Raw genomic sequence first — 25,007 nt, forward strand, 5'->3', positions numbered from 1 at the left:
ATGTACAACGTTTCGACAAGGTTTTGTCATCATCAGTACATTTGCTGTCATGTTAAACTTATATTAAAGTTTTTCTTCATTACCCATTTAAGCCGTCTCCAGCCATTATTAGTCTCAAAGTGGGTTCCTCGAAATCGAATTTAAGTTAGTAAGTATTAGATAAACGAATCTTCTTCTTTTTTTCATATATCGAGTGATTGTACTGTAGTATGGTGGGAATCCTTAGGACTGCCTTGAACTTGAAGGACCAAATGGCTACTTATTGTTCGTAAGTAATTGTTTAAGTAATTATAACTTAATATTACAATTTATAAGTACGACTACTTTTAATTTCTTTGATTTTTCATAGTTTATAATGAAAAATGAAATTGAAAAAATATGTAACAATTAGGCTAAGTTATTATTTAATGTTTATCAACCCACCTGGCACTAACTGAACTGAAGGTGGAGCATCTGGTGTGGTCATATTATGCATAAATTATGACTTTATTATTTAAGACAGCTTAAGTTTCTTGTGTTGTTTTTTAATGACCAGTAATCACCACATCAAACACATTCTTTCAATAAAGCTGTTACTGTTACGTACTTCACGAATCTCGTCCGTTTCGAGATTAATAGTAGTTCGTCTCTTCTGCGCATGCGTTTCAATCCATACTTGTTAAGACAAAGTGTAAACGGAGAAAAGTCAGACTGTCTCAAGCTAAATCGTAAGCTTAGTTGGTTTGTGCGAAAAACCAAACTCTGAATCTCAGTTTGTGTTTAATCTTCACTGCCAAAAAACCAAAACATACGTAAGCCTACTTATGACTAAAGATAACGCAAGCATGGGGTGAGTGTGAAAACTAGATACTTGAATTTTTATATCATTTATTCAAATGTATTATACATTATTTTTATCTAGACTTTTACTTTTTTAAAGGTTTGAGCTCTCAGACCAAGACTTTAAACTATAATTATAAAAAAATTGTGATGAACAAATAAAGTGCAAGTCAAAGTATGGTCCAACAAATTTTGATACCATATAATCAACTATTAAAACGTTTAAAAAGCTCACAGTTTTATGATAAAGATATAGGCTCGTAGAAAATTTTACTTTTTAAAATTTTAAGATTCATTATGTTGCTGTTTGTAACTTAGGTTTTCAATTTCATGAGATATTTGATGCAATCCTATAATAAAGGCTACATGCTGTATAATATTAGTTAAATAGTATTAGTAGTACTAGTAGTAGTAATAAGATCTACCTTGAAAACAATATCACATCAGCGTAACAATTAACATAAACAGTGCACTAAAGAAATAAAGATTAATGAATTGACAGAACATAGAAAAACCCAATGCATTTCGAAGTTTGTCATTCTACAAGCTTAAAAAAAGTGGTAGGAGACAATGGTAGATCACTACATGGGAAAACAATGCAAATCTGAAATTTATTTGTAATTATGACAGTATTTAGGGTCAAGGCTCTTCATCAGGTAGTGTCTAAAATTAAAAATCGTTATAAAAACTGGTTAAAGGCCTTAACCCAAAATATTGTCATAATTTCACAATTAATTTACAGTATTTTTGACAAGCCATTTTTGTTTCGGTTATTTCAATTTTTATTTGTTGATTCACATGCTTGGCCAGTTGAAAATAGTCATTTTTTACTATTTTGTTAATTCTTTTTTGTATAATAATAATAATAATAATAATAAAATATTTAATATATAAAATTTAAGAACAACAAAGGAACTTTTCATCCATGTGTGCTATACTATCCATCCACTAAATTAAGTTAGATTATTGAAAAAACCTCAAAGCCATCATTAAACTTCTTAAGTTTACTGCTACCACCAAATCTGAAGACAAACCTTTCCAAAAGCTTACCATCCTGTTAGAAAAATAAAACAGTTTAGCTGAAGATGACTTATACCCTTACAAACTTTGTTCCCATTCTCAACATTAAGTATGAAAAAGATGATGCACTAACGCTATGAATAATCTTAAGAAAATCAGTCAGATCCCAACTCATTTTTTTGAGAGAAAACAGTTCCACAAATGTTAATTTTTCCATCCACGGTATTCTAGTTGCATTTCTCTGAATTCTTTTCAACAATTCAATGTTCTTTTTTAAGGGATAGGAGCCCAAGGCTGAACGCCTCACTCTAAATGAGGCCTAACCAATGACATGTACAATGAAATTATAATCAAAAAGAGTTAAGGGCCTAACATTGAACCCTGAAGTACTGCACTTGTAAAATTGATGTATTCTTATTATTATTTTTATGAATTTGCTCAAAGTACTTCTTTAAACAAGGTTTAACTTAGCTTAGGAATAATGAAAGTTGCTTGAGAATCATTATAAAATAGAATAAGATTTTCCCAAATTTATTAGGAAAGTAGAAACATTTAAGTTTAATTGAAATTTTCAAAAGCAAATGACATGAAGATTAATAATATATATAAAAAGGAAAAGTGACTAAAGTTTAATAGTCTTTTATCAAGGTTATACAACTTTTGACCATCATGGGTATAAAGATGAACAAAGCAACCAAAGTCAGGTAGCCTTTCACATTTATATACATAGTGGGGGAAAAAACAAAAAAAATGCTACAAATATTTTACACTAATATCAAAAACCATGCCATTAGGTAATACCTTCTACAAATTTATAACTCCAACTAAGAAATAAAATTATTAATCACATACCAAGGAGCAGGTATAAAATTTATTTTATGGTAGCAAGTAAAAGATGGTGTTAAATGAACACTTTCTCTTTGGTGAATGCATATAGCTGAGTCTGTTTGCATGTTTTTTACTTATTATTTGTGTCAATAATAGCAAGATCCTAGTCAGATGTGGAAAGAGCTAATATCTGTAAAGTGTTACTTTTACTCCATAGGTTTTGGAACAGTTTTAATGACTAGATTAGAATGTGAATACTGAGTATTAACATCAACTGACATGTGAAGCATAGTAATAGTACTAATATGCTTAAGGTAGGAAGTTAGATTATTTACTTATTTTGTGAGAAGAGCAGTGATGTAGAAGAAAATGATTTTCTGTAATTGCTGAAAAAGTGATGAATAGTGTTGATAAAAATGATAAAAACCCTATATATATAAGTATATTAAACTATAATAACTTGCTGGTAAAAGTGCAGAGATGGGCTGTTACAATGATATCTGGATTGAATGAACTGATTTACAGATAGAGGCTTAACGAATTGGAGAGTGGGTCACAGAGGAATTAGAGGTGATTTTATTAAGATGTTTCAAATTGTTTAGGGCTTGGATAATTTTCCTAATGATAAACTGTTTGAGTGTTGGAACAAAAAGGCTGTAAATGAAAACTTGAATTTTAGGTAATAAAACTTTGCAAGTGTAGATCTAGACTTTTTATTTATCAAAAAACCTTTCTTTTGTAATTGCTAAAATCTTATAGATTGGTTTGGTTAATGACAGTTTGGTTTGATAGTCTAAATTATTTTAAACATTTGTTTGATAGATATATGATAAGGACACTTTTATTGCTTTGTGAGAATTAGTAGTTGGTTAAGCTATGAATAGAAGTTTAGAATTTTGAACTTGTTTTATTTGAAGCATAGAAGAATGATATTTAGTGGTGATTTGATTTATATGTTTAAAATTTTGTTTTCATATAGGTTTTTCTGTGCTTGGTATGAGGTTAAGTTTAAGCTTTTGAAAAGTAGATGCAAACTTGTTTTTAGACAAATTATTTAGAGTTAGAATGTGTGAAATAGTTTACTTGATGATGAGATTTGCAGGGTTACTTTAACCTTTCTGGGGGTCCATGAGCTGATGTAGTTTCTTCAGACTTATCAATGGAATTCTATAAATTTTTCAAAAACATTTAACAATCTTTAGGCTCCCGGTCTTGCAGCCCTGTCAGCCCTTACATTAATCTGCCACTGGTGATTTGTGCTGTTAAATATTAAAATAATTTTGGTTAGGTAAAACCCGTAAAGGGCTCAATATGAAAGTTTGTTTAAAATCTAAAGTACATAATCTTTAATACTTTTATTATTATTTCTTAGATGAGGGGTGGGACAGTGGTAAGTCTTCGGATTTACAACACTAGAATCATGGGTTCGATTCCCCTCGGTGAACACAGAAGATAGCCCGATGAGGCTTTGCTATAAGAAAACACACACACAGAAGTCTGTCACCATGATATTTATATTTTTGTGTTTAAATAGAAAAAAAAAAGTACCAGAATTAGAAATAAAATGTTAAACTACAAAATGTGTCTTACTTAAATTCATATAATCTAGAATGTTGCTACTAAAGTTGGGTAGGATCCTTCTTTCTCGTGCTTTAAAAGTACAGTGCATACGTATATAGAGATGCAATTATGTACATACATATATATATACATTTCAATTTCTAACAACATATAGGAAGTGTATCCTGTCATAAAGATTAGAAGCAGGAAGCTGTTATAATGCTAGTACTACAAATATAAGTGTGTGCTTTCCTCTTAAAATTTCTACTTGTTACAAAAAAGCATTTTGTTTATTACTAAATTAATTAACTTTTGTGTGGACCATTTAGGGTTACAAAAAATTCAGGGTTAAATGACTTATTGCAAAATCATGTATTTATGTTTTTGGTGTGTGTGTCATTTAACCCTAAATTCATCATAAACAAAATTTATTGGCACCTACCATCTTTCTTCTTGTAATTGTAACTTTTTTTTCAACTAATGTGATAGTTATTTAAAATGTTTTTGTTTTTTTCTTTTTGGACAGGAGTATGGGTTAAGCCTTTGTTGTTTGGATTAAAAGAGAAATTTCAATAATGGAAACAAAGGTTACAGATGATTTTCTGTTATCATTTCATATGGTTACCAGTTCCATTTGTATGATAAAACTACAGAAATATGCCAGGAATTTATTCTCATAAATAAAAGTGCTAACTTAATAATATAAATTCCTATATTAAAGTTACCATAAAACTTTATTTTGTGATTTAACTAATTAAATAAGTTTAGTTCGGGTGCTAAAACTCGTTTGTGAAGCTTAAAATGCCCTGCAATTCGAAAAGGATAAGTAATTGGTTGAGACCTAACCCATAGTTTTTATTATTTTTAAGATCAGGGAGGTAATACTACTATATTAAGCAGGACATCTTGTTATGAAGAAAAACTTGAGCTAAAGGCACAATCCCCATAGCAGGGACTGGAGGTATGCTCCCGCAGGAAATTTTGTAAATCAAGACTATAAGAAATACCATTTTTTGTGTTGTCTGACCTCTTTTCAAACAACAACAACATGAGCAGAAATTACTGCATGAAAATGTAATAAATGTTTGAATTTACACTTCATATTTATTTGTTTTTTTTTATAAATACTGGGACTTTATTACCTTTATCAATCTGAAAATATATATGCATATAATTTACAGACAATAAAGGACCTGATGGTCCATCTAGGCCATCCCATCTATTACACTAAACTTCAAAATAAAAATAAAAAGCTCAGTCTGCTTTTATCATTCAATTATTTATCAAGCCTTACCTTAAATTAGCTATATTCACTACATCTGAAAGCAACCCATTTAAAACGCTAACCACCCTTCTTAGAAGAATAAAGATGACTCCTACCGTGCCAAAATTTATATTTATATCCCCTAGTTCTACCATTCTCAGCATTAAATGCAAAAAAGATGCCTTTGAAGTAGGAGAAAATAGTCATTAAATTAGAAAAATATTTTTCCATTTATTTGTTGTGGTTTGTTGGCTTAATTGTTAAAAACATAATCACATTTTAATAAATGAATGAGCAGAAAAAGGCACTAATTGATTAATTGTCAGGCTTATTAATCAGTTACATTCAATTAAATTGTTTTCACAAATGATTAAAATAAAATTCTCTTGTGAATTTCAAGCAGCTTGTAGTCTTATGACAAAAGTGATGATCTACGAGTATTACAGCGCAATGATTAAAGAAAAAATGTTAAACTATATAAAAACATCAAAACACATTTATGTATTATTACTTACTCTGTTTAATTTGGATATTATGGAACGTAAAATGATTTCACTCACCAGCAAGATGAAAGCTATACCAATAAAGGTAGTTAGTCATCTGATATACTTTGTTTTCTATGTGCATGTGTTATTATAGAACAACCTCTGCCTCCAAGGTTACAATGTATTTCTTCTGATTTTTACTTTACTACATCAACAAGAACACAGTAGTAATATTATTAGCGTGACTGTAATTTTTTGTGTGATATCTAGGTCTTTAAAACTTACGTGATTTGTTGAATCTTCATATAATATATTAAACACCAAATTCCACGATACTGTTTTATGTGTTGTCCCATATATATATATATATATATATCTGTATTATACAAAAGTAAACTGTATCTAGCTGAGTATATGAAAGTATTTCTTGGAGAAATTTATTTTTATTTTTTATAGAATGTGTCAATAAGGGCCAGAAATCCTCATCAGAATATGGTGACAGATCTAATCGGTTGTTTCTAATAGCTATATCCTTACCATGTCATAACTCCCAATTTAGTGACCACAAAATGAGGACCTATATGCTAATTGGATATATTTTCTTTTTGAATTTCTGAAAATACTTAGAGAAAAGTTATTTATAATATTAACATATGATAATGTATATCAGCTTATATAATGATACATGGAAGCATGTTATACCATCACATTTCCTTATGGTGAGGTGTATGACAACAGAATGGGCAGGGAAAGTTGAAACAGACATTAACTCCATGTAATCTGTTTACTACTAATGAATATCTAAGTAATTTCATTTATTCATTTGTATTGTTTGTCACTGGTAAAATCCTAGCTGTGGTCAGCAGCATGAAGTATATACTGGTTATTTGGTGATGGTGAAAGTCTAGGCATGTGTATGTGTACAATAAAACACTCAGTATTAGCGATGTACTGGGCAACCAACTGATGCTATGTCATGAGATCTATAGAGAGTATACCTGTGATGTTGATTTCTGTGATTGAAGTTTGATCCTAAAGAGAGATGCTTGTGCTGGAAGATTGTGTAACTGCCACTGTCTAAGAGATCTTCTGGTTTACACAAGGTTGTGTATCTTCTACTGTGCCTCGTTGTTTTCATGTTTCACATCTTTAAAGTTATGAGAGATGAAAATCTTCATGCACAATGGAGTTGAAACTTGTTACGTCTTTACAAACACATCATTACCTGAAAGTATCAAATCAGGTTGTCATCTTCAGAACTGGAAAATTGGTGACATTTGCAAATCGATTAATTGATGGACTCTTTAATTGATTATAACATCATTGAAGCAAAAAAAGTATGTGGTGATCGTCATTAAGGTAAAAAAAAACAACTTAAAATTCTGACACTCTGGTTCAATTGGTTAACACATTATGTAGTTTTCCACTTAACAACAAGCATACATAATTGCAATTTGTTTTTCAATTACTTGGATAGTTGGAATAATCAAACATTAATAGCAAGAAACACTTCAGTAGTTGAATATTTTCAACTAATTAAGTGATTTAATTGTAATTTTGATTAATCCTTTGCATATAAAGGGGTCAAAGTGTGTATGTTACAACTTTCTTAGAGTTACAGTCAAGATTTAAACAGATTTATAAGCAATGTACATCAATGAGCTTGACATTTCCAAACTAATTTATAATTCAGTCTTGGATTATCTAAGTTTTAATATCTTAATTCCAAAAGGAAATATTTAGATAAATTCTCAATCTTATCTGTATCATATGATGGTGTTTGCACTCCAAATTGCCAATTCTATATTTTATTTCTACCCTATGATCTTCTGGGAGTGACACCAATTACACACTTATATTATATATAATGGCAAGCCAAAATTTATATTTCTAGCCTCTAAGCTTTTTGCTTTACTGAGATATATATAAAAAAGTTAAACATGCATGCTACACCCCTCCTGTCTTTGAAAAAATGTCAATAATTTTCTCTTATATTTATTATTGGATTTTTTATGAGAAATAGAATGAGTTGATTGTTCTTTACAATATTCTTTAGAATACTAGTTTTTTTTGTACTTGTAGTTAGATATTTGCCCCGAGTTTCAGTTTTTGCTATCATGTTTTTCTGCTGTGAGTAGGAAAGTCAGTTAAATTATAGTTGTTTTAGGATATTCTTTTCTATTGCCTTATACATTTTTTGTAATCTAAAATGTATATTTGAAATCTTCTATTATTTTTATTTGAAGAATGAGTTTAATGAAAAAGGTGAGGTTTAGCTCAGTTATGGCTTGTACTTGCAAAGGTCACGTGGGTCACATACTTTGCTCATGGTGTTTACAACCTGTGGCTAATTACCTCCCACTGTGTTTATTTTTTTGATGGGAGGGTGTTGTTCAAGTAGGTACTAAGTACAAGAAAAAAGCCACAAATTTACAGAAAATAGATATAAAAAGATTAACAATTGAAAGGTAAAAACTATGAATAACTAGCATATAGTCCATCTAAAAATAATGGGGCCAGTACTACCACCTCACCCCATAGTATACCCTAATCTCACAATTCATAGCTAACTGAAATAAGTAAATTTTGCAAAGTCAAACTTGACCAACAAAGAGACAAAAAAAGTGCAGTTGAGGCAGTAAAACATTGGTTAATTCCTTTGTGAGCCAATCAAAATTAAGATCATTCATGAAATTAATTTGTGGTGTATTCATAGAATAATTATTGGTAAAAATCTGTTAGATTAACAACTTCTAATATATAGAAATTCCAGTGTGTTTTGTTAACACTACATTCCAAAATGGCTTTTATGTCAAGTTGCTTAGCAACATGAGTATAACATAATATTGTTGTTAGTCTATGTACTGAAAGTATAAAATGAAATGTATAAACAACAAAACTTGGAAAATATTTATTGATTTCTTAATTTAGAGTCTCAGCTGATTAAAAAGGTTTTTTATTAAAGATGTTGGTGATATAACAGAAAATAGCTTAATTCAGAAATGATTTAAGTGTAAAATTGAACTGATATTTTTACCTTCATGATAAATTGCATTTTTACTTTAGGCTTATTATATCAACACTCACTACACTTATAAGGTTTCATGGCACACACACACACACACACACACACACACACACACACACACACACACACACACACACACACCCCTCATGGCCTCCTTGCACCCCATCACTAAATTCGTAATGGGCTGACATTAGTCGAACTGTTCTAACTGTATAAATGCATTTTGGCTTTTATGACTCATCCTATTTGAGAAATCAAGCATGACTTGACACACACTGGCTTTTATGTAGGTTAGATGTAGAAATTGTATTGTTCATTTTATTTCATATTTTTTCACTTTTCATTACACTGTACAGGGTGTCCCAGAAGTCTGGACCCATAGGTAAAAGTATACAATTTATTCTTAAGTTATTTATCATTCAAATTGCATATACCATTAACAGCCATATACATATCAATTCTTGGTACACTGTGCCAACCGGGTGTTTTCCTTCCTGAAATATGTACAACTGGCATTAGAAATGTTATTGTTTAACTTAAGAATATTATGTCTATTTTCCCTATGGGTCCAGACTTCTGGGACATCCTCGACATTGATCATGATGGATGATTTCACTACAGTTAGTAATGGAATAAACAAAATAGCAGATGAAAAAAACATTTACAAGGTTTTAGAGGTTATGCAAATGGAATATGAAAACTAAGAAGAAAAAAATTTATTTTTATTCTTAACATGAAAATTACCTTGTACTCAGGCTATAGAAGTTATGCTGACTCAGTAAATTCACAGATAAATGTTTAATAAAAGGACTTTATTAAAAAACTAATTTTTTATGTCCAACAGAGTTTTCCAACTTGCTAAATTTTGTGAAGATACACATAGTAAGTACAGAATTATAGTAAACATTATTCTTCTAATATGATGTTGGTTCAATTAACTGATCCCTTCACATAGGGTTAATTGGTTATTTTATGTGACACTAATCAGTGTAATTCCTGCTGTTAAGTAATAGATATATTGGTAATCAATTTAATTGCCCAATTTCTGTCCTTTTCCCTATATTTCTACAAGTACCAATTCCATTCTTCAAAGACAGCCCTTAAAAATAAGGTTGTGTCACCTTCCATATATCTGCTGTACTAAAACAGAACCTGGAGCATATCACAATAAACATGGGGAGTATATTTTACTTATGTTGTTTATAGCATAAAGCATGTCCATGTTTACTGACAGCCTTTCAAACCCCATTTTCATCCTGTTTTATATTTTTGTGATTCGGTGGGCCATTATTGACACACACATTTTTGTAATTATACTTTAAGGTTTTTTAATATTGTATATATGTTGTATGTGGCAAACTCGGAGCCAGTTTGATAGAAATAAAGCCTGTAAGACTAATAAAAATGTTAGAGTGAAAATAAATTGTTATAAGGTTACAACTAACTATAAAGGTTTATTTACAATTCATTTAAAGTATGCTTTTTTAATTTCTTTTCAATTGTAAACAAACAAGCAAAACCTCTTAACACTATTGATGCTATGTTACATTAGACACTTCTGTTGTGTGTCACTAGAATGTATGTTTTACTGTACTTTTTATCTGTAGTTTGCATGTGACAGTTGAGTGCACTCTTGGCATTATTAATGGTATGTTACATTAAGCACTTGAATTGTCACTGGAATGTACGTGAATGTTGTACTGTTCTTTATCATCTGTAGTTTGCTTGTTAGACTTGAGTGCACTTCAAGTACAGGTATAGTAACAGAGAATGCTGCAATTTTATTTCCCCTTCGCTTGACTGCACATTTTTAGAATTTAACCATTTCTTAGACTGTTCCATATCAATGTTATAGAGATTGTATTATGCAACTCAAAGGATATCTTCATATATTGTAGGTTAATACATGACCATCCATCAAATTTACTAATTGGAAAAACTGTTTCTGTTACTTATAAATTATGTTTTTGATAATGTAATAAAAGTAGTTAGTTCACATTCTCTGAATTATTCATTGAATAGGTACTGTGCATGTATATAAATGTGATAATACAGTACATTGTTTTATTTTTGCTGTCAATTCACTGCAGGAAGCAATTATTGATAGGCTCAATTTCCTTCTCTCACTTTGGTATTTTTTTATTTTTTCAAATTGTTAAAGAGAAAAATCAGTCTTTTGTTGCACATAGAATGAACTTCGTAGATAGTAGTAGAAGTGTTTAAATTGAACTAAATTATTGTATATAAATATATATGAACACAACATTGTATGAGTTAGTGTTCTAGTAGTACATATGTATCAAAATAGCAGCATGTCTACAGAGATTAACTTCCTGTGACTTGAAATATTTAGACATTTAGAGCATAATTATTTACATTTATTAGTTATATATTGTATCTTCACATATTTAAGCCCTATTATAAATAAGCACATTTATTATAGGAAGAAAAATCCAGTTTTGATACAATAATATACTGCAGTGAAAAGTTGGTTTTGATAGTTATTGTTAGAATTAATTAGGAGTGTTTAATTCAAGGACTTAGACAAGTGGAAGCTTGGGGGTGAAATATTTTGACAAGTTACACTGTGATAATGTTTTTTTTTTGTAAATCACAACGCTCTGAGGGCTTTTCAATGTAGCTTGTACAGTATGTAGATGAATCATGCTTAGTGACAGTGCTGTGGTTGCATGTGCTACTCATTTTGATAGCATTCTCTTTTGATCTTGTAAGCAAGGCACCCCCAGAGTGAGAGTATCATGAGTGATGTTATGGGATGTTAAAAACTAGTTAACTTATCTGAGCAACAGACTAAAAATATAAGTACAGTGTATCTTTGACCAGAGCTACCTTAAAAAATTGTTTGGAAAAATATAAATTTGGCATAATGCCAAACTATAGAACTATCTGTAAAAGTAGCACTTTCTTTTTTTCTTTCGGTATATGTAGTCTTGTTGACTCTTTAGTTTCATAAGCAATTATATGTAAATTAATGTTCTGTATGTCTAAAACAATGACAAATAATCATATACATATTTCAAATAAGTATCTTAACCTCTATTAGTTAGTGATAGTGGTGGGATTTTTTTCAACTTTGTGTTATTAATGTTTGGATTCATTTCAGATTTAGTAGTTAACACAGTGTATAACTCTATTATATGAAATTTAACTAGCATGTAGAATTTTAGTTCAAAGACAAGTAATATCTCAGGGATTTTGTATTCTAAAGTAGTTAATATTTGCTCAAAGAGTTGATTTGTTTGCAACAGAAAGTGCTTTTGTTGGAAATAATAGTAATAGAATAGTAAATATTCAATGCTTATAATATTTAGATAACAACATGGGCAAGTTCACTGAACATAGCTCCACAAGTTTATGACATCTGTTGACATCTATATTAATTTTTTTTTTATTCATTCTGGAATTAATTACATGTAGCATATTTTCATGTATCTTGTACGCTGTTCCACTTGTGTATCTTTCACACGTGAACATAATTAGTATAATTGAGGGTGGATTAAATGTATTTAGACATTTAAAATACATTGTTAAAGTGAAAACAGCAATCAGTAATCTTGTTAGATTAATTATAGTAATTGAGTTCATGGACTATATGTATGGAAAGATGACTAAATTAAGCTAAAAGAATTTATGCATTTGGAATTGATTGTATTTGAATATAAGGGTTTGAAAATCAACCGAGTTCTTCCTACATAGGGAGTAAATTTTTAAAACTTGCCAAAATACTTTTTATAATACCTCTATTCATTTGGTGTCTTAGAACTGCCAGTCATTTTTTTTTCAGAATAATGATTTGGGAATATCTGTAATTAATAAATTATGAATTATGTTTGGTGTGTAGAGAAAGAATATCTAAATATTTAGTTTTAAAAAATATTTACAAATAGGTTCCAGTTGATACTTTGGGAGTTAGCAGTAACTTTTTTTTAAAGTATGTACTATTTCTCAGTACATTATTGCAGAAGGCAAGTCCCAGGCTCAAATATTTCTATGAGCAGCTTTCTATTGCAAATGCATTATTTTTGTGAATGATCTTGCTTAGCTCTTTAATTTCTTTTCAATCAATTTAACTGCAGATTTTGAAGGGTATTGGGAAGTTCTGTCCTGTATTGAGTTTTGTATTTTATGCATTTCTTTTTCTAATATTATTGAGTAAGATGCCACCTCTTTTCAGTAAAATTTGTTACTTTCAGCTTTACAATTGTAATAGTCCTTAAAATGTTATTTAATATTATTTATTTTTCCTTTGGTTATTTTATGATTTTTAAACATATACTGTACTTAACAAAAAGGATTAAACAGCATTTATAACATTTGAGCTGCGGCAAGGCAAAACCTTTGTTACATATATTGTCAGTCATCCAGTTGATGTAATATTTGATCTATTTTGATCAGAATTGCAAATAATTGATCACATTTGGTAGTGGTGGCTTTGCCTCTCTACAATTTGATATTTCAATACGAAATAGGGTTAACATGAACAACAGGGGCAGCTTTGTGTGGGTAATATACAGTTAAAATTTGTATAGGGAAGGTCTTGAGATATATTTGACCATTTCTCTGAGAGGACTGTTTCCAAGGTGTGTTTAACCCTTTCACTGCAGCTGGGACATATTTCCCACTGCACTGGGAAATATACATCCAAGCTGCAGTGAATGGGTTAAGTATTTGGAGTCATTTGATAGTTTTTGATATATCTCCCAAGAGCATTTTGTGTATGCTCTATGAGATTGAACCCAATTTATGTGCAGGCATTCCATCAGCCTCTCTTCTTCTTTTTTCTTTTTTTTTAAGGAATTTATCAAACATTTTAGCATGAAAGAGCAAGCATTATCATCCATTTAGCTGAAGTGAGGGCCAGTTACACTAATATTATTTATGGATCATAGGATTTGTCCTTATATTGTGTTTTATTCATGGTACCATTTTGCAGGATATAGTTATTAGCATGTCTACCAATGCTAATTAGATTATGCTACCCAGGGGCACAGATGTAGGATACAACCAACAGAACAGGAGATGTAATAAAGGGAGCTAGCAGAGATGCAGTTTTTGTTGTACATGTAGGGGCTAATGATGTAGGGAAATGTAGGTCATAGGAGCTAGTTAATAAGTAATGTCCCCCAGTGGAACAGCGGTAAGTCTAAAGATCTACAGTGCTAAAATCTGGGATTGATTCCCTGTTGTGGACACAGCAGGTAGCCCAATGTGGCTTTACTCTAAAAGAAATAAATTAATAAGTACAAAGGGTTGATAAAGGCATTTTAAGAAAAAGGCCATAACTTTATTTTGTCAAGGATAGTGTCCAGAATTAACTGTGGGGATGAAGTTTTAAATAGGTCACTAGAACTACGTGCTAGGCTTAGGTTAGTATGTGAGGATGAGCAGATTGGCTGGTGGAACTTGTGGGATCAGTTCAATGGAAGAATGGAGCTTTTTGGAATGAATGGTTTACATTTAAATAGGATAGGGGCTGGCTTATTTGCTAGGGATATTAACTCAGCTATAAGAGAAGTTTTAAACTAGAACTAGACAGTGATGAGGCCCAGGATAAACTAAATGCAAAAAGCATAAGAGGCAGAGAAACATTTAGCATAGGAAATTGGTATAGAAGTAGTTGTAAAGTTGAAGGTTGATAAAGGAAGGCTTGTATCTGATCAGTATGAGATGGCTGGGTTATTAAATTTTGCTTTTTCTAATGAAGATTTAAGCAGTATTCTACAACTTAAACAGTTGATAGATGGAAACAAGATTGAACAAGATTACTCCATTAATTCTGAGCCTGTTAAGAAAAAATTGGGAAGTAAAGAATGATAAAGCTCCTGGGCCAGATAATATTTCCCCAGGGGTTTTGAAGGAGGCTAAGGATTGTATATGTGAACCACTTGCTACTATTTTTTGTCAGTACTTGAATAGTGGGCAGGTACCAGAGGATTGGAAGTTACCTAATGTAACTACTCTTTTTAAGGGAGGTGGTGAAAATTGTCACAGTAATTATAGGACCATTAGTCTAACATCAATTGTGGGAAAAGTTATGGAAAGTCTGATGAAAGATGCTTTGTAAAGCCAGTTAACAAAGTTTAGAATTTTATTGGCTAGTCAACATGACTTCACTAAGGGAAAATCTTGCCTTACAAATCTTTTGACATTCTTTGAAAAGTTTACTGTTTATGTAGATGAGGGTAAGGGTGTAGATTTGGTATATCCAGATTTTCAGAAAGCATTTGACAAAGTGCTACATAAAAAGCTTGTAAAAAAAAAGTATCTAAATGTGGGGGAGCAAATAGAATAGAAGAGTGGCTGGATGGAAGAAAGCAGAAGATTGGTACAAAGTTTGTTCAGTCAAACTGGGTTGATGTTACAAGTGGAGTACCTCAGGGCTCCTCTTAGGACCTTTGCTCTTTTTGATTTACATCAATGACATAGATGAATGAATGATCAATAAATTACTTAAATTTGCAGATGATATTAAGGTCTTGGGTTTTGCTTACTGTGAAGAGGATGCTGCTGATTTACAAATGGATTTAGATCATTTAGTGAGTTAGTAAATAAATGGCAAATGGCTTTAATAAATGCAAGATAATGCATGAGGATTATCATAATTTGAATTGTAAGTATAATTTGGATGGGAATAAGCTTAACAGTGTCATGAAAGAAAGGAATTTTGGTGTAATAGTTGATCAGTCTCTTAACTCTTTCACCACAGGCTTGGTCCCTGGGACAGACCTCATAGCCATTTTGTACTTGTTATAGTTTTCATCCTATAACTTTTAAAGTAGAAAGCATATGTTCACAAAATTTGGCATATTATCAGTAAACATTACAAGGCTTTCATATACAAAATATCAATTTTTTTTTTTAACAAGTCTTTACATTTTTTAAGCAATGTTTTTATCATGCCTTTTTTCTTTTTGCATGTTGCCTATCCAACATGCAAAGTAATTTTCATTTTAAGAATAAAAATACTTTTATGCATCAGAAAATTTTCATATTTCACTTGCAAAATCTTTATAATGTCCAGATAGTTATCAAATGTTTCTTAAGAAAAAACTATATTTTATCTTATTTTCGCTAATGAACCTCTGTATGGGTTTGGTCAATTTGGCCAATCTTGTAACCACCATAAAAAATTAGGAAATAAATATAAATTATGTATTTTTTGTTCTAGAATGACTATAAATTATAACACAAAAACAAATGTTTGGACTAAATTGCTTAAATCTCATAACATTATACATTTATATATATTTATTTTTATTATATTGACCTTTCAGTCATGCTTAGTTAACGTTAACAATACAGAAGTTACAATGGTGTGGCAAACATGGACTCATGTTACTGTATCCAATAATTTAAAAGTGACATTTAGTCATTACAAAGTGACCTGTCTTCGTTGTGTTTTAGTGGATAAGTGTTTTATAAAATATAGTCACATTTTAGTTAATACATTATATACATTGTTACTATTTACAAATAAGTTCTTAAATTTAAGTAATTTTTCTTAAAACATAGAACAGTAAATAAAGAAGTAAAGCAAATAATTATCTCTTCTAGTTATGAACTTTGTACTCGTTTATTGCTTGTCGTAAGTTGCTAAGCCTTATAAAATTTTGCACATGGAGGATGTGGGAAAAAAAAATTTTTTGGTTTTATATATACATTTGAAATAACTAAAAATCATAAATATGTAACAGCTCCCATGGACTGGTTGGTGAGTACAGTCATTTTGCATTTTTCAAATGTGAGGGACCAGTATACATGAATGATGTATCTACTTGGTGGTCATGGGAATTAAAATGGTTTATAATTATATTCTCAGTATTTCTTCCTTTTATTGTAAACTGCAATTTATGATAGTAGTTTTATTATTCAAATTTGTAATAATGGACTTTTTAATTCTATGTTAATTTTTTTAATAAACTTGTTTGTGTGTGTGTGTATAAAAGTTTGTAATTAGCACTACCAGCTTGCAGAAACTTCTTTTTCCTAATATTATTTATATTATTTAATTTACATAGGGAACAACCCATCTTTACAACCAAAGCCCATGTCTTCCACATTGATCCTAAAACCAAGAGGTCCTGGATCCCTGCAAGTAGTCAGGCTGTTAATGTTAGCTTCTTCTTTGACAGCACAAGAAATCTCTATCGCATAATAAGTGTTGAAGGAACCAAGGTAATTTTTCTATGTTACGTAGGGGTAAAAAAAAAAATAATTTATATCAAACAAACTGCTGAGTAAGATAGAGAGATTAAAATATACTCAAAATCTTAATATTAGTTTTACTAATAAATATATGCAAGTAACAATCTTCAATAGGAAAGTAATACTTGGATAGCCAAAATATTACTTGAATATACAGAAATGTACTGTGTTTTTCATGTGATATTTTGATATACTTCGGGAACTCTCTTTACAAAGTAATAATACATTTATCCTTCACTTATAAAATATATTTCTGTATTTCTGTTTTGAATGACATTTTCCAAACTGTGTACAGTTCAGTGCACTAACATTTGCACTGCCTTTGTTCCAGTTTTCAGTAGCTGTAGAGCTTAATTTTCCTGCCATCTTTGACTTTTTCTTACCCATCTCCTTCATTACCTATTTTCATTACCTTTCTTCATTTCCTCTCTGAAGCCCTACATTATGATCTGGAAAGATTTTTTGGGGATCTATAGTTGGTACTTTTCAATACCTTGGCTAGGGTTATCTGTTATGCTTTGTCCCTTCTTACTTGGTTTCTGTATTGTAGGGCCTTTTGAGATGTGAGGCTCCAATCTCTGTTGTTTATCTTCCCTACTGTTAACTCACTGACCTCTGTCTGGCTCCTTTTCTTCACCTGAAATTTTCAGGGGTTTTCCTAATTTCTTGGGCTGAAGCTACCCAACACCAGTCCTCTCTTTTCTCCTTGGTTTCTTATTATTCCCACCCTTGGGACGAGTGCATGTGAGGCTTTTTCAATAGACTTTGAGCATCCAGTGTAATATTTGCAATACTCTGTCCTTTCTTGTGATGCTACCACCTTCTATTCTCAAGGATCTGTTTTGGTTGCTGGATTGTGCAAACACTATGGTTTGCATTACATTGCCACTCCCATGTCTGGATCTCCATTTTTTTACAAATACATCTTTTGTGGGTTGGACTCATTTGTGGATAACTTGACAGCTTTAGGGGTTTGATGTCATGTGAAACGTATTTTCCACATAAACTTACTGGAACTCTTGGCCACCCATTTGACATGTTCCAATTTTCTACCTTGACTTGTGGATCACATGGTTATGATTTTATAGTTGTATCCCATACAAGTCATCATGGTGGGACTTGCTGCAGGGACCTTTGCTTCTACATATTATATTTTCTATTTTGGGCCCACGTGCAGTGGGTTTGGCTACCTGCCTCTTTTGTCACAGGGACTTTGAACTTAGTGGTGGATCATCTCTTTTGACTGGGCAGGATTCTTCATATGGAGTGGTAACTCCACCCTCAGTTCATTTGTTGGATATTTTCCCAGTTGGACATGCCAATGATTAATACCTTTACCACTCCTTTCAGTTCTAAACTTCTCCTCTTATTGTCACCATTATCTCACCCAACTGCTCTGGCTATGGAAGCTCTCAACCAGGATTGGTCTCATCTCTCTCTGTATGTATACACTTAGCTACAACCTCATATGTATCTCTTTTTCCAGGGAGTATTGTCCTTTTGTCACCACATGTGAGGTTTGTGTGGTTCGTTGCTAATTACTCAAGTATCACTAACTGTGTTGTCCCACTTACCTTGTTTATGTTTCCCTTCTACTCTCTCTGTCTATCAATGACAGTCCACAAGGTGGACTGATATGGCCAAGTGTGAAGATAGTTTTGAATAATTGACAGATTTACTAATACATGAACAGCTTATGATCATGTACTCCACTGACATGTCATTGTTCCTAAAAGAGAGAGCACTGAAAGATGTGGACGAGATGATCAAGCTGGCAGAACAGTATGATTGGTAAATCCAAGAATAACCAGTTAAGATCGAAACCAGGGGTGGCTGACCAGAAGCAGGATGCCACCAAGGGTGACAAGAAGTCAACAGACAAAAGGGAGAAGAGATGCTATGTTTTTTATAAAACAGGGCACATTATGAATAAGTGAATGTCTGTCACCAACAAGCAACAGCAGAAATCTCAACATAAGCAGCTGGAGCTTCTTACAAAGATGGTGCTAGCAAGAAACAATAAATGAGTGACTGTACCATAGATGGTGCTGCCAGAAGAAACAGAATAGAGATGCCTAGTCAGATTCACTACAAGAAAGATCTGCTATTGTCATGATTAAATAGTGCATGATTGATGGTCAGCTCAAGTTAGCAAACAGTTTAATAGTGCCAGTGGTGATTGGAGTATGTGACACACAAACCACAACATACCATTTGGTGAAGGCTATATTGGAGACAAAAAAGTGGGAGTCCTATGAGACACTGGGTGCAGCATTGCAGCAGTGAGAACCAGTCTTGTATCTGATGATAAAATGGCAGGCAAGGTACATCTTTGTGCTGATTGATGGAGCAGTGAGAAAGTTTCTCATAGCAAGAATAAAGGTGGACACTCCATACTACATGGGAGACCTTGAGGCTATATGTATGAAGGTACCCGTTTTTGACTTGGTGATTGGCAGTATACCAGGCTGTAGAAGTTTGGAGGAACCAGAAAGAAAGGAGACTGATGATGCATCTGCAGTAACCACAAGAGCTCAAGAAAAGAAAAGGCAGCAAGACATAAAGCCCCTGCAAGTCTCAAAAGGTAACATCCGAAATGAAGGTCTAAGGGAACTGAAGGAAACATACAAGAAACACACTTCACTGCAGAAACTTTGTGACATTACCTGGGAAAAAGTTGAGAACAAGACAAAGGAGAAAGGGACTTACAGAATAGAGGATTAGAAGGGAGTGCTGTATAAGTCTATCAAGGCAGCTCTCCTGAGGAAGTTAAAGATCGTAGTACCAACAGAATATTGGACTCAAGTGGTGCACTTGGATTACAAGTCAATTGTGGAGGACATCTAGAAGTGAAGAAGATGGCAGACAGTATCACCAGCAACTTCCATTGGCCATGGAAATCTGCAGGTCATGTTACATCTGTAAAAGGACAGTACCAAGAGAGAAGGTAGCTAAGGTGTCACTGTGTGAGATGCCTCTCATAAAAGAGCTGCACAGCAGAGTAGCTGTGGACTTGATTGAACCATTGGCACTGTACCTGACAAGGGCAACTAGTACATGTAGACAGGAGTTGACTATACAACATGTTACCCAGAGGGCATAGTATTGCTGAAGATAGAAATGGAGAGAGTAGCAGAAACCCTCCTGGAAGTGCTTTTGGAGATATATTGCACATGGAGGATGTGTTTCTCTCCCATTGGAAGAGGGTTATTGTTATATGAAATTACATCACACAAAAAGGCAGTTCACGATAAAGCAGGTCTTTTCCTAGCTTTTTTGTTATCTTTCATAAATACCTATTTAAAAGTTATAAGGCTTTATCTTTTCTACTCTTTCAGCTTCATTCTTGTTTAGTTTTCTCTTTCTTATAGAACTTGTTCCATTTCTTTATAGTGGCTGAACTTCATTTTCACTTCCTGATATATTTTGGAAGTTTACTTGACTGTTTCACCATCTTTTTAATGGGTGAGGATATGAAAGAGTTTTGATAAGTTTCTTAGGTTATTTCTCGTATTCAAGTTAATTTTTTGCTTTTTATGTAGCTGAATTTTTGACTTTCACATTTTTTAGTAAAATATCTTCAAATGATAAATGTAAACTACCTGTTCTTGACATGGGAATATCAAAGTTGTGGTTGTGAAAAGATGAAGCTTTAGCTAAGTTGTTTGACCTTGAGAATTTTATGATGAAAGATTATAAACTGCTACTCTGAAAAGATTTTAGAGTTTGTTGCTAAACTTTAAGAAACCAAGAGCTTGACAAAAAGAAAAACTGTGAAGTTCGTTGTGGATAATGAGTTGGGTGAAGCTATATTTCTGTGGTTTACAAAGAACAGGTTACAAGGTTGTCCCACATCAGGGCTAATGTTGATTGGTAAGGCTGTCAAGCTACATAGAAATCTTCTTGATAATTACAGTTTTAAAGCCAATACAGGATGGCTGAAACATTTTGTTAGTAGACATATGATTCATTGGCTGTCTCTGAGAAGATGAGTGCTGACATAACACAAATTAACAGTTTGCAGTCCCAATTTTTAGGCCTTGTGAGTGAGGGCAGAATTTTTTGTAGGGATGAAGGTTTCATCTGTGACAAAATGGTTTTGTTTTGGAAAGTACTTCCACGAAATACTCTGACATCAAGAAATGAAAAGTTTGCACCAAGTCATAAAATGTAAAAAAAAGGAAAACTAAGTGTTTGACCACAAGAAATGCATCTTGGGACTGCCATTTAATTCTGATAGTGATTGGTAAGTCAAATAACCCAAATGTTTGAAATGATATTCTGACAGGAAATTTACTTTTTTTTTTATGACAACCTTAACTATCCTAGATGTCACTTGACCTTTTCATTAATTGGTTTAAAAATGTCTTTGTACTTTTCTCTTGCAAGTATCTAGGTGGCTAAAAGCAGGAACCAAATATATTATTCCTTTTAGGCAATACTCCTTCACACACACCCACAAATACTATAGAATCAGATAAGGATTTGATAAAATGCTTCTTCTCTCCTTCACATCAAATATTACATTACTCATCTAGTTAGTCCCTGAAGAGATGATACAGGTAGCACTTGCTTCAGCAGTTCCTTCTTTTGAATAATGAGGCCAGTGTTCTCTATTGCTCTAAGAAGTTGACCATCAAGGAGACCATCTGTTGGATAAATTATCCATGGAATGAAATCAAGCCATCTACTGTAGTTTGCTTAGGCAAGAAGATGTGACTTGCAGAGTCATAAAATGATGAAACAGCTGCAGATGTCTCATATGAAAGCCTTATAAATTCTGCCCTGGCAATACCAGGAAATGAAACAATAGAGAATGGATCAACAGTGAAGCTACTAATCTTTGTCTTCAGCAGCTCTTTCACGATGGTGTTGTGACTGTCATAAATCCAACATCAGTGAGTGATGAGATTGAAAGTGATAATTAAAACTTTGTTAAAGATCACTTGCATAGAAAAGCAGAGAACGTGTTTTTAAGTACCTTTTGCGAGATGAGCATTAGCTAGTGCTTGAAGCAACTCAGTTGTTGTACTTACAATGAATCACACACTGCTGTCACTAAAAGAAAAAATACATTTAGAAAATCATCAATCAAAAATTTTTTCTAATAATTGGGTTGTCATTATAATAAAGCTGAACCTGTTATCTCCTTATACCCTCATTGTAATGTATTTTTTGTTTGCATTTGTAACTTCGTTGTCAATATCCACTAATTATATCAGTGCATTTTTTATTGAATTTTTTTCAGTTTTAAGCTTTCTCTTTTTTGTCTTAGTGTGTTTCTATTGCTTATTTCATCATTCATAAGCTTTAACTTTTGATTTTCTTTTTATTATTTGTATTAATTACAGCCTTTAACTTTTTATCTTCTTTGTGTGTGTGCATATTTGTTTTCATTGATTATAAGATTTAAACTTAGATTTTCATTGTATTGATTTTTCTGTCAGTTTTAAGCTGAAACTTTTGATATTCATTCTTGTTATTGCTTTTTCTCATATTATTTTATTAACTTTGATGAAAGTGTTTGATTTTATATACAATTCAGTTTCATATACCTGCTTCCTCCCAAGAAGCATGTAAAAATCAATGTTCTACTGTAAACAGATTTTGCACCGATGATTGGGTATTTTTTATACCAGGTGTAACAGAATTCACTCACCAGATGGTTTTTTTCCCTATGGTGTGATAGTTTTGGAGTATAATTTGCTGTCTTTTTTTTATTTATTTATTTTATTGTATTACATAAATATTTAACATATAATGTACACTCCAACTCGCCAATTTATAACAGCTACTCAAAATGGGCTTCATTAATCTCATTGCAATATGCGAGTTGTTTGTAAAAAGAACGTTTGACTTTCCCTAGTTGATCTGGTGTAATATTTGTCCATTTCTCAACTTTAATTTATTGCTGTTAATCCTTTGATGCTATATGATGATGTGCTATAGACCTTGATTTTTAGAAAACCCCAATAAGTAATGGAGGTAAGATCAAGAGAAGGTGGCAGCCATTCAAATAGCTATTGTTGTTGGCCAGTCCATCAACTGCAGAACATATCATTAAGATAATTCTGAAATTCACTACTATAATGAGGAAAAGCACTGTCCTGTTAGAAATAAATTTCACGTTTGGTATCTGGGTAAAAGTCATTCAAAGCAGGGCCAATTTCATCTTGAAGTATTTGTAAATACTTCAGTTAATCTAAACTCTCATAAAAAGAAAAAGCCCCAACGGTATGGTTGCTAGCTATTCCAGCCTGAACATTGTCTTTTTGGGGTTGTATTTGGCCCATTCTCATCACATGCCTATTCCACTGACTTGAATAGAGACAATTATTTCAGTTCATTATTTCCATTTATAAAGAAGGCTGCTTCATCAGAGGAGTAAAAGCATCTCACCAGAATTGTCATATTTTTGAATGAACATGATGAAACTTACACAAAACTTATCTCATTTCTTGAACTTATTCATCTTCATAAACCTGGCCACACTCATATGCAACATGCTCTCTTTATCAGCCACTTTGAATGTGGACAGCTGAGGATTTTTGTAGCACTACAGCAACATTTTGATGAATTTCATCATAACCACATCATTACCTTCATAAATGAAGTCAATCAGCCACACTACTGTTTTAAGAAATGTTTCAGATGATGTTAGTAAAAAACTTGATATCAGAGAAAGAAAGTTACTGATGATTTTGTATGTTGATCTTTCATTTTTGATGGAATTTTAGGTTACTTTAAGTTAGTGGTAATAGTTTGTTGAAATATATGCAAATATAATTGAAATATATTTTACATAATGTCTTTCATTCCATAACCATTTGTATTTAGTATGATAGGTTTTTTATTTTTTGGTTGCTATTTTACAGCTTAAGTGAGGCCATATAATCTTCACAAAAAGTTTCTAAATTAGTAGGTTAGAGAGTAGCAGGTTAAAAGTGACATGTGTTATTTGATATATCTTTTATATCAAAGTTCTATGCTTTTATGTGTTTGTCTAGCAACTTTTAAGTTTTTCTGCGATGTTGCTTTTTTCCATCTAAATTAACAGTGGAAGAAGGCCTTGAAAAATGCTTTCTCTACCGTCAAATATAATTGAGTATCTTTGGTCTATTTGTTATATTTTTCAGCTTTGAATTATGTATTGATAATTGGTGAAATCCAATTTTCTCTGTGTGCAAGGTAATTTTTAAAAATTGTAATATAAACAAGTTTTTTACTAATCAGTCATTCCCTGTTAATGCATTTGTAAATTAAAAAAAAACAACCTTATATGATCCTTGTTTACAAACTCAGCTTTGAGACATACAGTATAAAAGTTTAATACAGAGTAAATTAACTGAACAACAAAATACGTAAGAAAGACACATACATGTAATTAGAAAGATTTCATAACTAAAGGTCAAGTTTGAAAGGATTCTTATGGAAAGTTATGAAATATGCTAATTCAATTTTATATAATTTCACATTATTTATATTGTCTTGTTTTTTATTATTTTTTAATAAAGTATTGATTTTATAAGTTAAAGTTCTCTGTGTTATAGTTGATGGAATTTGAATGTTTTAATGCACAAAGGGTCAAAGCTTATTAGTGATTCATCCTAGACACACCTGCATCTATATAGATATTAATTAGTGGAACAGTAGATTGTGTTCATTGTACATACATTTTCCATAAATGACAGTGTAATTACCTTCATGTAACTCAAACTCCCTCCAATACCTATTGTTATGTTGGCACAAATGTTTCAGAACTATAGAATGTGCATGC

At 31.9% G+C, this 25,007-nt stretch overlaps 2 protein-coding genes across 5 annotated transcripts in view; one reads left to right on the forward strand and one right to left on the reverse strand.

The window, feature by feature from the left end:
* LOC106458377 (aryl hydrocarbon receptor nuclear translocator homolog) overlaps positions 1 to 592 on the reverse strand; it is a 167,575-nt gene extending 166,983 nt beyond the window's left edge. For both annotated transcript variants that reach the window (XM_022384561.1, XM_022384559.1), the window contains exon 1: positions 424 to 592. In XM_022384561.1, the coding sequence (XP_022240269.1) occupies positions 424 to 475 (52 nt within the window). In that variant the 5' untranslated portion in view covers positions 476 to 592. The remainder of the gene's footprint in view (positions 1 to 423) is intronic.
* Positions 593 to 679: 87 nt separating this feature from the next.
* Positions 680 to 25,007, forward strand: part of LOC106458378 (homer protein homolog 1-like) — a 43,943-nt gene continuing 19,615 nt past the window's right edge. The window contains exons 1-3 of one of the 3 annotated variants that reach the window (XM_022384562.1): positions 680 to 829; positions 5,097 to 5,188; positions 17,044 to 17,200. Coding sequence is in view for 1 of the 3 variants with exons in the window: in XM_013917886.2 (XP_013773340.2) it covers positions 804 to 829; positions 17,044 to 17,200 (183 nt within the window). In the remaining 2 variants the exon portion in view is untranslated. Of the gene's footprint in view, positions 830 to 5,096; positions 5,189 to 11,746; positions 11,828 to 17,043; positions 17,201 to 25,007 lie in introns of those variants that run through there. The other 2 variants (XM_013917886.2, XM_022384563.1) reach the window with 2 other exon arrangements.

This window comes from Limulus polyphemus, unplaced genomic scaffold (genome assembly GCF_000517525.1).
Source record: "Limulus polyphemus unplaced genomic scaffold, Limulus_polyphemus-2.1.2 Scaffold453, whole genome shotgun sequence".
In the NCBI taxonomy this organism is placed as follows: Eukaryota; Metazoa; Arthropoda; class Merostomata; order Xiphosura; family Limulidae; genus Limulus; species Limulus polyphemus.